Source organism: Mus pahari, chromosome 20, assembly GCF_900095145.1.
Source record: "Mus pahari chromosome 20, PAHARI_EIJ_v1.1, whole genome shotgun sequence".
Taxonomy (NCBI): Eukaryota; Metazoa; Chordata; class Mammalia; order Rodentia; family Muridae; genus Mus; species Mus pahari.
In genome coordinates this window covers 48,306,012-48,321,517 of record NC_034609.1, presented here as the reverse complement: position 1 = coordinate 48,321,517, position 15,506 = coordinate 48,306,012, and the positions used below count along the sequence as shown (strand labels likewise).

The following is a 15,506-nucleotide window of genomic DNA, read 5'->3' as shown; positions in this document are numbered from 1 at the left end:
TGGTTTCGTTGCTTGCAGAAAGCAGTAGCGATTTTCTGGTTGCTAAAGGCATGCACGGCGTGGGATACCTCCGCGGTACGCCAGCTTCTCTCTGGCTTATTTTAGCTTGCTTGGTGGCAGTTTCTGGCTTGGGAAGGACACAGCTCAAAGGGAAGTCAGAAGGAGTCATGCTGCCCGGGGAACTAGGCAGGAGAGGAGCTCATTAGAACCAGTAAGCAGCTGGAGTGGGCAGGCAGGCTACAGTCGGGAAAGAAAGGATCCCAAAGGTACTGGGGTCAGCACAGTCGGCACAGGAGCCCGGAATGCTGTTCCCTGCCCCCCAAGCCCCCAGCTTCTGCCTGGCTTCTGTGCAAGGTTGGAGCCATCTATAAACCAGGGCCATCAGCAGCATGAGGCTCTGCAGAGAACTCCCAGGACGTTAGAAAGGAAAGGGCTCTCAGAATCTGTGCACGCGCATGCCTTAGCCGGGCTGCTGCCTTCCTCTGGAACAAAGCGTCATTGAGCCAAGGGTTTTGCCTGCAGAATGAAGGTAATGGCTTTGAGTAGCCTGGCAGGGACCTTCAGCCACAGGGCTGGTGTTCACTCCCTGAACAATGTGCCTCCAAAAATGCGTATCACTGTGCTGGCCAGATAAGCAAGGAAAGGCTTTGAAACCGTTTCCCTGTGGACCTCTGTAAGAAGCCCACGATTTGTCATGGAAGATTTGGATTGAAAAGCAATTGCCTGCCCCTAGGGTGTCATGCTTCAATAACAAACCAGTGTGGGGTGGCCCGGCACAACAGAGCCCTGCAAAGCCAAACACACCTGGAGCTGCAAAGCAAAGGAACATTTTGCCTCAAGATAAACACATCATCCCCCAGACTTCAATAGCCACCCCCCAAAAGCAAGACAGGAAGGCAAAAGCACCTTCACCAGGGGACCCCTAACCGGCACACCTCTGAGCCTCAGGGATCTAAAGCCTTCCAACAAACACAAGCAGGACGTCCCCTTTGGTAAACCTTTCTCTCCTTAGGCACACGTCTAGTTCACTGCTCAGTTCTCCAGATAATGGGGAGCAAACTGGATTAGCAAAAGCTGTTTGAGATGTGGTCTCCAGAAAGGCAGAGACACAGCATGAGCTAGGCTTTACCAAGTGCACAGAGTCTGCAACTAATGTGCCACGGGCTGCTCACTCACACACACACACACCTCACCATGACCGTCCGAGCCCTCTGAAACAGTGAGCCAAAGATGTCCTGTCCTCTCCTGATTCTGTTGGGCATTTGGCCATGATAGCAGGGAAGGTCATTAATGCAACTAAAAACTTTGTTCTGATTGTTCTCTCTTGATTGTTATAGCCGTTGTTGTTGTTGTTGTTGGTGGTGGTGGTGGTGGTGGTGTGTGTGTGTGTGTGTGTGTGCAGGTATATGTGTATGAGCTTGCATGCATGTTCATGTGTGTGAGAAGGGTATGCATGGGCATATGTGTGTGCACAAAGAGACCATTTGTGTGTGTGTGTGTGTGTGTGTGTGTGCAGGTATGTGTGTATGAACTTGCATGCATGTTCATGTGTTTGAGAAGGATATGCATGGGTGTATGTGTGTGCACAAGGAGATCATTTGTGTGTGTGTATATGTGTGTATGCAGGTATGTGTGTATGAGCTTGCATGCATGTTCATGTGTGTGAAAAAGGTGTGCATGACTGTATGTGTGTGCACAGGGAGACCATGTGTGTGTGTGTGTGTGTGTGCATATAGAGACCAGAGTCAAATTTGGGTGTCAATTCTTGTTTCTTTGTGAAACAGGGTCTCTCACTGCCCTGAGGCTCACCAGTTAGGCAAACACAGCAAATCCCAGGGATTCTCCTGTCTCCACCTCCCTGGTGCTGGGATTACAAGCCTGCACGCCTATGCCCAGCCTATTATGTGGGAATTTAACTCAGATCCTCACACTTAGACAGCAAGCACTTTACCCAGTGAGCCGTCCCCAGCCCATGTTGTTACTGGTACTGTTTCAGTGGATAAGAAAATATGGCCTACCAGCAGCAGGGACAGAGAGACTCCAGGCTCAGACCTCCACGCCCTGCCTCTCTCACTCTGAGTACTCGAATCCTGAGCCAAGTCCATGTTTCATGTACAGTCCTGATTTTAGGCAGGCAGACATTGCTTTAAACTCTTAGTCACTTCTGGAAAGTTATGTGCAATAATATCCATTCTTTTCTTTGCTGGAAAGCCATGATTCAGACATATACATCAGATGACTATAGCACAAGACTGAACCCATCTCTCACCCCTCCCAGATTCTTTTTCCCAGCTGCCAGGCAATGAGACTGGTCTCTGGTCCTGTCATTTTGCCCTTCCTCCCAAAAGACACCTAACCATCTTAAGATCCAAGACACTCATGACCCCCAAAAGATGCTGGTCTCACTAAATGCTAAGTGCTCACAATAGCTTCTCCGTGGGGACAATGTTCCAGGACACTTCAGTGCTCACCTGGGACGACAGATATCATCAAACCCAAGGAGAATAATTTTTCTTACGTACACTTGTGACAAATCTTGATTTATAAATCAGGTATGGTCGGAGATGAGCAGCAGCAAACACTTTAAAATAAAAGTTATAACAAAATACTCTCGCCTCACCCTTATGAGCTTCTGCTGGGCGGGCAGTGGTGGCACACACCTTTAATTACAGCACTTGGGAGGCAGAGGCAGGTGGATTTCTGAGTTCAAGGCCAGCCTGGTCTACAGAGTGAGTTCCAGGACAGCTAGGGCTACACAGAGAAACCCTGTCTCAAAAAACCAAAACCAAAAAAAAAGAAGAAGAAGAAGGAGGAGGAGGAGGAGGAGGAGTAGGAGTAGGAGGAGGAGGAGGAGGAGGAGAAGAAGGTTCTGCTGGCCTCAGGCTCCTGGAGTGGACTCATGGCTTGCCTTTCTGCTGCAACACTGGCTCCCTGAGAAGCTTTAAAGTATTTGGCAAGTTCTGCTGCTTTTCAGATAGAGCATTCAAATCAGGGGTTTTACTTAAAGCCAACCCAGCTGAGGCCAGCAGGGACCCAGAGTGACACTGTTCATCTTCTCATGGGGGACATGCATTCAAATATAGGACCAGGGCCAGTCCTCAGATAGCGTAGACACAGCAACCATATGTTAAACTGAGCACAGGGTACAGGGTTTATTAACATAACAGCTCTGGCCCCACCCAGGGGCAGGAGGCCCACGGGCTGGCCAGGGTGCTCTCCCCACCCACCCTCACATCTTACTGAGTCTTGGCAAAGATGAAGGGATAGAATGAGACTGGAAAGTCAAAGAGAGATATTGTGAGCCGGGAGCCACTATAGCCAAACTCTTGTCTAGCAAAGTGAGGACCTGAGAGAATGCCTGAAAGCCAATGAATAAGGAACTTGGAAGCCCCAGAGGGAAGGAGGACTTGCATTCAGAGAAGCCCCTCTGGGCATAGGGTAGGAAGGGGAAAGGGAAGGGTGAGGGAGCCTTCTCCACTGGTCAGGGTCAGCCTCTGATGTAAAAAAAAAAAAAAAATTAAGTAAAATCACATTCTAATAGAAATGCACATTTTTCAGGCCAAATTTATCAGAACGTATCAGGCCAAGCAATAGAGCTTTCCACTTTTTGTTTTGCTTTGATTTAATGGAAACAGGAACTCCAAACATTAGTCATGATCTATTTTTGGTGAAAATGGCATGCATAAGTGCATTAGAATGTTTGAATTCATATATGATACATTATAACCTATAGGCTCCAGAGATACAATAAAATATGTGATGTATAATATATGGTCTGTATAACAACATATGTTGAATAAGATACACAGTGCATACTATATATAACTCTATGTTAACTTCCTCAGAATAATGGGGGCATCTAAAATCAGGTTAAAAAGAAAGCTAATATGCCAAGCTTTTCTTTTTGCTTATCTACATTTTTAAGCTTCAAACAGGTATATGCTATTTTGTTATCATACCCAAGAGTTATATTCATTTTAAGAACTTCATGAGGGTCTATGGAAACACTCAGAGTTCTGTTCTTATCCCCAAACTGCACACAATGAGCCCCCGACAAAGCCGCACACACAGGACAAACCTCTTTCCGTGGGCCTGCAGCACAGTGTGGTGAGGGAGCTGAGTGGGGGTCCCACTCCTGGAGCACCTGCAAGGGGGACTTTTCCTCTTCGGGGTGGGATGTTCGAGGGACAGCCAGGGCAGCTGTCTGGGCGGCCTCTCCTATGCTGTGCACCAGCTCCTCATCCTCTGTCTGTGGGCTGCTGCCTGCTTCCTGGAGCTGCAGGCTCTGCACCAGCACCTGACACGCCTCCAAGTCGGCTCTCCACACTCTCCCAAGCAGCGGGCACCTGCAGCCAGGACAGAGGCAGAGGCACGGACATTAGCCCAGCAACGGCTCACACTACCGATCGATGGTGTGTTTGTGTCAGGGGTCACTTCACACACACACCCCCAACATCATTTTACAGAGGCAAAACTTATCAACTGGGGGGCACAGAGGGGCCAAACCTGTGTGTCTGTGTTCATGGTGACATTCACGTGGGTCCTTCCTAGCTGTCTGGTCAGCAAGGACACCCAGAATCTCACTTATGCTTCCAAGAAGAGTTACCCAGTGCGGCACATCCTACCCTCTGTCCTGCCCAGCTCTGCCCAAGGCTTCCGCAGGTGCTATTCCACTACCTGGAATGTCACACCTCATCCTCCCAGCAGACATTGTATCTGACTTACATATAGCCTGGGCCCAGGCCAGCAGGGACCTAATGTCACCTGCCATTCTGCTGTGTGCCATTGTGCTGCCCAGCAGTACACACCCACTTATGCCTCCCACACAGAAACACGTTGTCTCAGACTCAGCGTACACAGCCTGCTCTTGGGGGCAGCTCTCACTCTACCACGTTGCTAGACATCTAGGATGGATCTCTGAGCACTGTCCGGCATGTGCTGGGAAGTAGAGACTGGGGGGATCCCTGGGGTGTGTGGAGCAGAGAGTCTCGTGGAAATGGCAACCTCCATGTTCAGTGAATGAGTGGAAAGAAATAAAGGAAGACATCTATTGTCAACTTGGGTCAACCCCCAAATCTTTTCTTCTAACTTCTACATGGTCATTATAGCATACATGTGCATACATGTGTGAGTACTTACACACACACACAAACACACAAACACATACACACACATATATATATACACACACACACCAACACATACATGCACACACATACACACTAACACATACACACACATATATACACTAATGCATATACATACACATATACATACGCACTAACACACACATATACACCAATGCATATACATACACACTAACACATATATGTACACCAATGCATATACATATACACACACACCAAAACATACTTTCCTTTTTTGTAGAATTATTTATTTATTTAATGTATATAAGTACACTCTAACTGTCTTCAGACACATCAGAAGAGGGTGTCAGATCCCTTTACAGATGGTTGTGAGCCACCATGTGGTTGCTGGGAATTGAATTCAGGACCTCTGGAAGAGCAGTCCACTGAGCCATCTCTCCAGCCCCAAAACGTACTCTTCATTGCTTCTCTTGAGCCTCATTTTTCCAATCTTTCTTCTTGCTCTCTTAAAGTTCTAATAAAGGTACTCAAGAGTCTATATTTCTGTCTGAGAAGTTCTCTAGCCATATCCACACAAGTACATTTAAATCTTTGAATATCAAATACTTTAAATATTAAAAAAAAAAAAACAACAACAGAAGTTTATTTCAAAACCCTTACGCACTTGCTATCGGAATTGCTGATCTTTAACATTTCCTAGGCCGGCATGACTGATTTCCAGAATTTATAATTTTATCATCCTGCAAACTTAATGTAGAGTCTTTGTTTTCTCTCCCGCTCTCCTCTTTAAACTGAAGATACTCACTAGTATGTTTTCCAGTTTGGGACCCAACACAGTCAAAGCTTCTCTGTGGCCCCTGCACCCCAGGAGCCAGTGGAGACCATCAGGCAAGCTGCAGGTCTCTTAAGGCTCCCAGGAAAGAGGTCAACAGCTTCCCTCATTATAACCTGTGCAATGCCACAGTAACTAGTGAAATATGGCAGTCTCCCATCTGAGTGAAAGTGGGACTGGTCCTGAGCTGTCTCTAGAACACACCCACCAAAGTCTAGGTGTCAATTTCAGAGGCACAAGCCACGTATGTGGGCGTAAGGCGGTAGTGTTCCTTGTGGACTCAGTTTCTTCAAGGGTTGAGTTTCTGAGCCATCTGCTCTTTGCATCTGTTTATACTAAAGAGAGTCATGGTTGGTTGTATGTGGGGAGATGCCTGCTCTTCCTGCCCAGGAGAGTAATTGGGTCATTAACAAAAATTGTTCCACCAGTGACTCAGAGCCTCTGAGCCTTGGGAGGACAGGGATGATATTTTGAGCTGTAGTAGCTCAGAGGTCTGGGTAGAGAGCTGGGCCCCAGCACTGCCACCATCTTCTCGAAAGCTAAAGGAGGCCTACAGGATCAACAGAGCACAGGACGGAGTGTGGCCATGCTTTGTTGGAAATGATGCTGGCACACAGGGATTTGGGGAGGCAGCCTGCCTCTCTACTGTAGAAGTAGGAACATCCTGGACATAGTGGCTCATGGATGTGACCCCAGTACGTGTGAGGCTGAGGCAGAAAGATTATAGTGAATTCAATGCCAGCCTTGACTATGTAATGATTTCTGGACCAGCCTGGGCTAGAGTGAGACATTCTCTCAAAACAAAAAACCAAAATCAAAACCCAAACCCTGGGGACCTGAATTCTAACACAGACACCTGAAGTTTCAGTCTTTGTCACCAACCCATCCCTCCGGATACACTGTCCTTTAAAGGAATTATCTTGTTCTCTGGAAACTTTGAAATCTTCAAGTTCTTTTACAATCCCATGATGAAGGAAAACACGAAGCATGTGTCTGCATTCTTTCTATTCCCTGGGCAACTAAAATCTCCAACAGAGAGAAAAACATCACTATTACAAATGTTTACATTTTATTCTTTGATTTACCTTATTTTTTATTAATTAATTTTTTATGTGATTGGGTTTTTGTCTGCATGTATATCTGTGAGCCACGGGTATGCCTGGCATCAGCCTAGACTACAAAAGGACGTCCAACCCTCTGGACTAGAGTTACAGATGTCGTGAGCTGTCTTGTAAGTGCTGGGAATTGAACCTGGGTCCTCTGCAAAAACAGTCAATGCTCTTAACCACTGAGCCATCTCTTTAGCCCTTTCACTACCTAGGGAAGAAGTTTAACCTGATTTTAATTCATGTGTCTGTGTGAATGCACATAGAGGCTAGAGTAGAGGTCAGCCTGGGGTCTCTCACTAAGTCTGGAGTTTGCAGATTGAGCTATGATGGCTGGCTGGGAGTCCCAGGGATCCGTCCTTCTCGGACTTTCCAGTGCTGCAATTTCCAACATGTCCCCTCTATATGATGGTGCTGCTTAAATTCAAGGTGGTTCTTATCGCCTCTGGAAAAACCCTCACAGATGTACCCAGGGGTGCATCCTCCTAGTCACTTCACAATCCAACCAAACTGACAAGACGAAGCCCCATGTCCTCAGTACTGGAGGTTCCACAGGTCTATCACACCATTCTGCCGTTTAGTCCCTAAACAACCTCACAATTAGCACTACACTGTAGAGGCTTCAAAACCTACTTTGAACTCCGCCATTCCTACACTCGAACACCTAGTGCCTATCCTCTTTCTGGACTCTAGGCTAACCTTGTCCACTGGTCACATTAGCTTGGTAGGAACAAGGCTCAGGACTGCCAAGAGAGGAAGGCCATGTGGTTTCCTCTTGGATCTTCTTGGATTCTTGCCCTGCAAGGAAGCTGACCATGTTGGAGTCACCAGGCTAGCAGATCAGAGACGATGGCCCTGAAAGCTTAGCTGATGGCTACTGTCTACATGGAATCTGAAGGCACCCCCCCCATGGGGCGGGGTTCTGAGTTACTAAGACGTGACCACGTTCACACCACACCATTTGTGAACGAACCGCAGTGGTTGTGTTGGAGCAAGCAGATCTCTATCATTCAGTTGAGGGAGTCTGGGCATCTCAGAAATCACACGTTAAGAAGGACTTGTTTTCCTTTCTTGCTATGGAAAGCCAGCCCACCATGGGTTACATACACACTCCCAAAGCTGCAGGTTATCAACAAATCGCAGACATGGGCACCCTAGCTCCCTATCTGTTGTGATGAAACACTGAGCAAAAGCAACGGATGGGAGGAAAGTATTTGGCTTACAATCACTGGAAGAACTCCCACCCAGAGAGACTGGAAAAGTACCTACCCATCCTAAGGTTCACAAAGGGAAGCCTTCCTGGTGGTAGTTGTTGTGGAATTGGCTACATTAAAAAGTAAAGTCTCGCCGGGCGGTGGTGGCATACACCTTTAATCCCAGCACTTGGGAGGCAGAGGCAGGCGGATCTCTGAGTATCGAGGCCAGCCTGGTCTACAAAGTGAGTTCCAGGACAGCCAGGGCTACACAGAGAAACCATCTTGAAAAAACCAAAAAAAAAAAAAAAAAAAGTCTCAGAGTAAACATGGAAGGGCCATTCGGTCTGGCTTCTTGACTGCTCAAGCCCAAAACAAAACAAACACAAATTTCAAATTATCTGTACAATGTCTAAGGGGAAGAAAGCTTTCTAAGCAGCTCGGAAGGACAAAACAGAGATATCTAGATGTTTTTAGATATATATGTATGCATATACTGAAGTTTGAATGTATATATGATCAAGAAAATCTAGTGTCTGCTGAGGGTTCACAGTCCTGTAGATGACGACATCTGGGTGTGTCTTTGTATGGCGGGAGAAGCAAAGATGCTAATGTTATAACTGCTGAAGGTCATACCCCAATGGCCACTGCACTGGGGAAGTAAGGATCAATACTTTAATTGAGATGGGGCATAGATATCCAGGTCATGGCAGGTTATTTAAGAAGTCTGCAATTTGATGGAGAAGAAGTAAGAGAAAGGGAGGGTGGATGAGGGAGAAGAGGAGAGGATGAGGAGGAAGAGGAAGAAGCAGAAGAGGCCTTGAGCACAGATCGCTTTATAAGGTCACGTGGGAAGTCCTGTTAGGATCCCGCCTTTCTGACCTGTACAGTTCAAGGTGGCAGTGTGTGATGTTACGGTTGGTGCCTCTGCTACAAATTGTGCCGGCGATGAATAGGTTGTGGGTCAATGGCCACTGTGTCCCAATATCTACAGGGTTGGTTCTCAGGCATGGAGATCTGAATTAGCACAGGTGCCAACACGCATGTGTCTGACACCCAACAGGCTCAGGCGGGTACGTCTGGCACACACCCAGAAACCCCTTGGCGTTTCAGGCTAGCTTCACTCCTAATGCTGGAGAACTAGGAATTCTGCTGAGGTTCAGAGCCGTCTTCCACGGCGGAGGCAAAGGCGGGCCCAGTGCCCTCATCCTTCTGGCTTGTGAGAGAGGAAACCCTCTTGTCAGAGCTTTCGTCCACTACCTCTAGGAAACTGTCTCAAACTGCAAGATGGCCATGAACTGAGTCTACTTACAGAGAATTGTGGGGTGCCCATTAGACATGCATAGGAGAGGGCAGATTGAACCTCCTCAGGTAAAAGGAAAACATCTGGTTGCCAAGCACCGTGAGTGCATGATGGCACCATCATCCTATGACCCGGCAGGTCTCAAGCTGCAGGAGAAGCTACTGTGACAGGGCATTGCTGCGGTCACAGGCTGAGAAGAAATCTGAGACCTGCCGGGGCCCAGGGCCAACTCAGAACCGTACCGAGGAATTGTGTGCAGACATCTCTATCCATCCAGGCACTCAGAGTATCATAACAGCTGAAATCTAAATTGAAGTCTAAAAATAGCACAATAAAATTACTTCCTTCCTTCACTCCACGGAGAGCAAGTGGGCTGACACTCACAGCTGCAGGGCACGGCTGACTTCCGGAGTTCACATGGACAGAACGGTTACACAACTGCCCCATCTTGCGAACACATTGCCCATCCCAGAGAATGGGGGAGCCAGAGCAATTACCCAGTTGGTGGAAACTGATCATGGACATTTGATTATAGTTATTAATGGGGACAACGGGAGACAGACCGCTGAGCGGCAGGCTAGCGCTAAGTGAATGTGTATGAGATTCCTGGAGGGGGATTAATTTCTGTTTGCTTTTCATCTCTCAGCTACCATCTAAATGTGACACTGAGTCTAAGCCTGGCCTGTCACAGCCTTATCAGTATTCAGTGCCTTGCATGCTGGTCACATTATCTCCGCTGGATGTACCAAACGAGGGGTCTCTTGCTGTGGAGATCTTTTTCCTCTGATTCTAATGCGGGACTAGGGTTAGCTAGTGACCGGCTTTTCAGGGGAGAAACGTACCTTGTAATGTCAGAAAGACGTTCTTCAAGCAAATATTTGCCTCTCTGTGTGTTTCCCACTGGCATTGAGCACACAGTTCCTAATCTGGAGGGTGCACAGACTATCCTCAAGCTTTCAGCTCCATCAGAGGACGCTGGGCTTTTTCTGCATCTCAGCTACGAGAGCTCCAGCTCTTCAGGCGAGCCAGGTCCCATTGTCCTGCCCGTGGTGGCCTCTCAGCCTCTGTGCATGGTTAAGTGACACACATGCAGTGCCAGAGAGCACGGAGCTGGACCACGCTTTGTTCTGCCCTGAGTCCTGCTCTTCTCCACCCAGAGACAAAGAAGATCTTATTAAGGCCTTCTCAGGGCTTTCACGCCCTGCTGTAGAGATAGTCCTGGAGTGTATTCTTCTCTAAGGTTAGCAGATGGAAGGCCCCCAGGGTCCATCGAGCCACACCAGAAAGATGATTCCTAAGTTACCCGATCTCTCTACCTCCCCCTGAGAAGCAGGCTGCTCCCCACATTGGGTTGTGAGGTCCCATGGGGAGGGAGGTATTCATCCAAATGCAGCCAAGTCAATAACAGCAAGGGGGGATCACCTGACTGTGCTTAATATTTTGGGGGGGTCAGTGGGCCAAAGCCAAAAAGCCAGTAGTATAAGAACCATCAAGAAGACAAGATATGTGGGACAGCCAATTGACGCCCACCTGAGATCAGCATCATCTCTCTGGGGATTTCTGGGCACTACTCTGCTGGTTGTCAGAAAAGAGTTCAGACTAAAGGAGTTTCAGACGAGAACCAGGCTCCAGGCTTCTGTGTGAACGTCCCCCAGGTGTTTCCACTGCTGCCTGCATCCCACACATGGCCAAGCATGGCCATGAGAATGACCCAACACGTTGCGACTTGTTTAAAACACCAGGGGATTACGATAGAAAAATTTGGCGGGGTCCTCCATAGTGAACTTTGTAGATGAACATGCTATGTCACAACGTCAAAAGATTGGTCTCTCTTGGATGCTGAAACCTACGTGGGACCACGTTTGCTCTCAGACTGTTCACCTAAACCTGACTAGCCCCCTGCTCTTATTGAAAGGACTCACAGTCACTTAGAGATGGTGGGGTCGGGCAAACTCCAGGGGCAGTGTGCCCTTCTGACCAGCAACAGGAGGAGATATCATTCAAGCCCCATCTCCCCTTCACACTCCAGTGAGTCACACAAATGAACACACCTGTGCCACAGCAGCCTCGGGGGCCACTTCCGTCCATCCTGTAACTGCCAGCACTGCCATACACTACTGTCAGAACAAGGACAGTTCCACTGAGAGCAACGAATAGAGAAACCCATGCAAGAGTTGATTAAGACAGGCTTGAGCCGGCTGATGCACTGTACCCGCCTGCACCAGCGGATGCGGTGCCTCTGGGGAAACCACGGCATTGCTTACAGTCTCGATTACAGAATAATAAAGGAAATAACTTGGCCAGATGGTCTGTGTAGTTGTCACAACTCATCTCTTAGTGATTCTCACCTTAGGCTTTGTCCAGGAAATAATTATATGATTTCTACTGGAAACTTAAAAATTTTATTACATTTATGTATGTATGTATGTATGTATGTATATGTGTGTGACCCATACTCATGTGTGTTACAGTTTACACGTGGAAATCAAAGGACAACTTGAAGAAATCGGTTCTCTCCTTCTACCACGTAAGTCTCAAGGGTCAAACTCAGGTCATCAGGCTCCATGTGAGAGCTTCTACTGAACAAGCCATCTCACTGGTCTGGGGATTTTTTTTTTCTTTAGCATAGCTAAGGGATTGGAGAAACAGCTCAGTGGGTGAACTGCTTGCTGCACAGGTCCCCAGCACCCACATGAAAAGCCAAGTGTGCGGATACACGCCAGTGCTCTCGTACACAGAGCATAGCCGAGTTTGGGATGAATGAGGCTAAGGAGTTCTTTGCGGCTTGAGGAGGGATCTAGCACTCCATGCTGGTGTGACATTAAGCTGTAATGGTGCAGAGCCTGGTGTGTTTGCACCTGACTCATCCCTCATCATAGATGCTCTCATAGCAGCCGCAGGACACAGGCAGGCGGCAGGGACAGGAAGGAGAGACAGGTGGGGGGGGGGGAGTGGGAGCAGACTGACTCTGAACCCCGTGGCAATGCTACATCAACCATGTGCTTCCTGTGGCTGTGGCTCAGACTCACCAGTGAGAGCAGGGGAGAGCAGTCACTGGCAGTCTTGGAAATGCCCACCTTCTAGAGGGAGGGTCTGAGAACCTCCCCCCGCCCCCCCCCCAGAAGCAGAGACTTTAGAACCCATCTGTCTGGAGGTCACAGGTTCATGGCATGTTGTCAAATTAAACTATCATGCAATCTCAACACGCCCTGGAATCATTAAAAACTCTTCTCGTTTCATTAAAGACAAATTGGATCTCTGCCATTGATATATTGACTGAAGCTTAATGGCTCTTTAATTTCTCAATTCATGGCCAAATGCATCAAAAAGACTTTTGCCTTGAGTATGTTAAACTCATCGGAGGTTGGATACTCCCTGGTAATCGTCTTTGTGTGTCTTTTCTTGAGACAGTGTCTCATATAGTCCAGGCTAGCCTCAAACTCACGATGCTCAACATGTAGCTAAGGCTGACTTTGAACTCCTAATTCTTTAGCCTTCACCTGGCAAGCACTAAGATTACAGGACACACCATGACACTCAGGAATGGTTGTCTTTAAATGTGTGAAAGCCACCCTGGAATGTGAAGTCTGAGAGTGAAGTGGTTTTTGGAAGTGTCCTCTGGTGTGACATAGCTTTATCAACCTTGATTCAGGGTACTTGTGCTGAACGTCACAAGATACTTGTGAGACCAGCCCACCCGCATTCTCTCCCAGAAGTGGCCCCCTCCTAGGGATGTCTAAGTAAGTGTTAGCAGTCGCTGTGGCGGAAACTGTTGATGTAGCTGCCTGAAAGCTGCTGTGTTCCTGTGAGGAACCCCCACTCAATCACCTATAAGTAAACCCAATGAACTCCTTGCTCCACCAAGCTGGACTTGGGTGGAATTACTGTCCCAGAGGCCCTCGCTGGGGTGAATGGGCATTTGTTCAATTTCCCCAGGAAAAGCTATGTAGCACAGGCTATCTCTAAAAAACGGCCTCACATCCATGTAATAATTACAAGTCAAGGACAAGGGAAATAACATCAGTAATCGCCCCCTCCTCACAGGGGCTCACTCAGGGCTGACACCATGTCACACAGTGGCCCTCCTGGCATAATGCCCAGGGTTACGTCTGCTTCTTTATGGACCATCTTCTCCAGGTGACACGTCCACTGTCTCTGGGAACTATCAAAAGAGAGACAGAATAGGGAGCTGTGGCAACCCCAGATGCTCTGGGACATCTACAAAGGGTCACTATGCAGAGATGCAGAGCTCAGGAGACCCAAACAGCTGGTTCCTGGGCCCTGCAAGGTCAGGGCTCTCCGGCTCACAAGCTCCAGTGCCAGGTATGTGGCTGTGAAGGCAGCAGGTGACTCTAGGACCTCGGCCAGTAGATGATGCTATGTGTGGGAACCACCGCAGGCTCTCGGTCTCCACCAGAGCCACTGACAAGGACTCAATTACCACTTTTCCTTCCACCCTCTGCGGGAGCTGTAGGCATCTGGCCAGAGGGCAGGCAAACAGAAGGAGCAGACTGTTTACATAATGGAGGTTGAGAACTTGCCACGACCTTGAGAATCACCAGGAAGGCAAGAGAGTCTCTCTTGCTTTTAGAAAATAAGAGTTTGTGGGGTTTTTTTTTCCCAGCGTGGAATTGTTTGAGTGTTCTTATATGTGCATGTGGATGTGTGGATGTGGGAGAGGCCAAAGGAAACCTCAGGTGCCAGCCACCTTATTTTCTAAGATGGGGTCTGTTAGCATTTCTTCCAGGCTCCGTCTCACAGTTACCTGGCAACAGCCAAGTGTGCTTGACTCACTATAAAAGGGGCTGCTTGCCCCATCCTCACTCCCTTAGTCTCTTACTCTCTTGCCCTCTTCCCTCTCTGGGCCTTCTTTCCTCTCCCTCTCTTTCCACATGTTCAGGCCAGCCTCTACTCCTGTAAGACCTCTCTCTCTCTCTCTCTCTCTCTCTCTCTCTCTCTCTCTCTCTCTCTCTCTCTCTCTCTCTTTCCCCATACCCTAAATAAACTCTATTCTNTCTGGGCCTTCTTTCCTCTCCCTCTCTTTCCACATTGGCTTAGCTGTTCTTAGTGGCTTAATTCTTTCATCTCTCTCTCTCTCTCTCTCTCTCTCTCTCTCTCTCTCTCTCTCTCTCGCTCTCTCTTTCCCCATACCCTAAATAAACTCTATTCTATACTATACTGTCCTGTAGCGGGTGACTCAGAGAGACAGGATGCCTTGGCATTGGCCCGAAGAGGCACCCCTTTCCCCACAACAGGGTCTCTCATTGACTCGAAACTAAAAAAGTAGGCAGGGCCAGTGAGCTCCATAAATCCCCAAGTCTCTACCTCCCCAGGGTTGAGATTAAAACCTGTACCCCCCACATCTGGCTTTTTACAATGTGGGTTTGGGGGGTTGGATCTGGGTCCTTGTGTTTGTACGTCAAGCACTTTGCTGGCTGAGCCAGCGCCTGTCTCTCGCAGCAGATCCTTTTCACTCCATCATATTTTTTGTGGTTTTATATTGCTACCGTTGAATAATAGCTCTCATTTATCCAGTCATTATTGCATATAAGAAGCATCCTTTATCTTCTTCTGCAATTGTCTCATTTTTATGATAGAAAAAGGGGGCTTGGAGAGATTTATTGAGTAGTGAACAGCCGCAGCTCAAGAAGGGATCACACTCAGATCTAGACAATCTCACTCCCGAGCGCAGACTTTAAACCTGTGTGCACAGCAACCAGGAGAAATCGTCCAAGAGGCTCCCGCAGAATCCCATCCCTGGGGGTGCTGGAGAGATGACTCGGGGGTTAAGAGCACTGGCTGCTCTTCCAGAGGTCCTGAGTTCAATTCCCAGCAACCACATGGTGGCTCAAAACNATCTGTAATGGGATCCGATGCCCTCTTCTGGTGTGTCTGAAGACAGCAACAGTGTATTCATAAAATCTCTCTCTCTCTCTCTCTCTCTCTCTCTCTCTCTCTCTCTCT

General features: G+C 48.0%; 1 protein-coding gene across 1 annotated transcript in view; it reads right to left on the bottom strand.

Moving 5' to 3' along the window:
* Disc1 (DISC1 scaffold protein) overlaps positions 1-15,506 on the bottom strand; it is a 166,412-nt gene that overhangs the window by 27,043 nt on the left and 123,863 nt on the right. Inside the window, exon 11 of the mRNA XM_029532416.1 lies at positions 4,079-4,346. Coding sequence (XP_029388276.1) covers positions 4,079-4,346 — 268 coding nt within the window. The remainder of the gene's footprint in view (positions 1-4,078; positions 4,347-15,506) is intronic.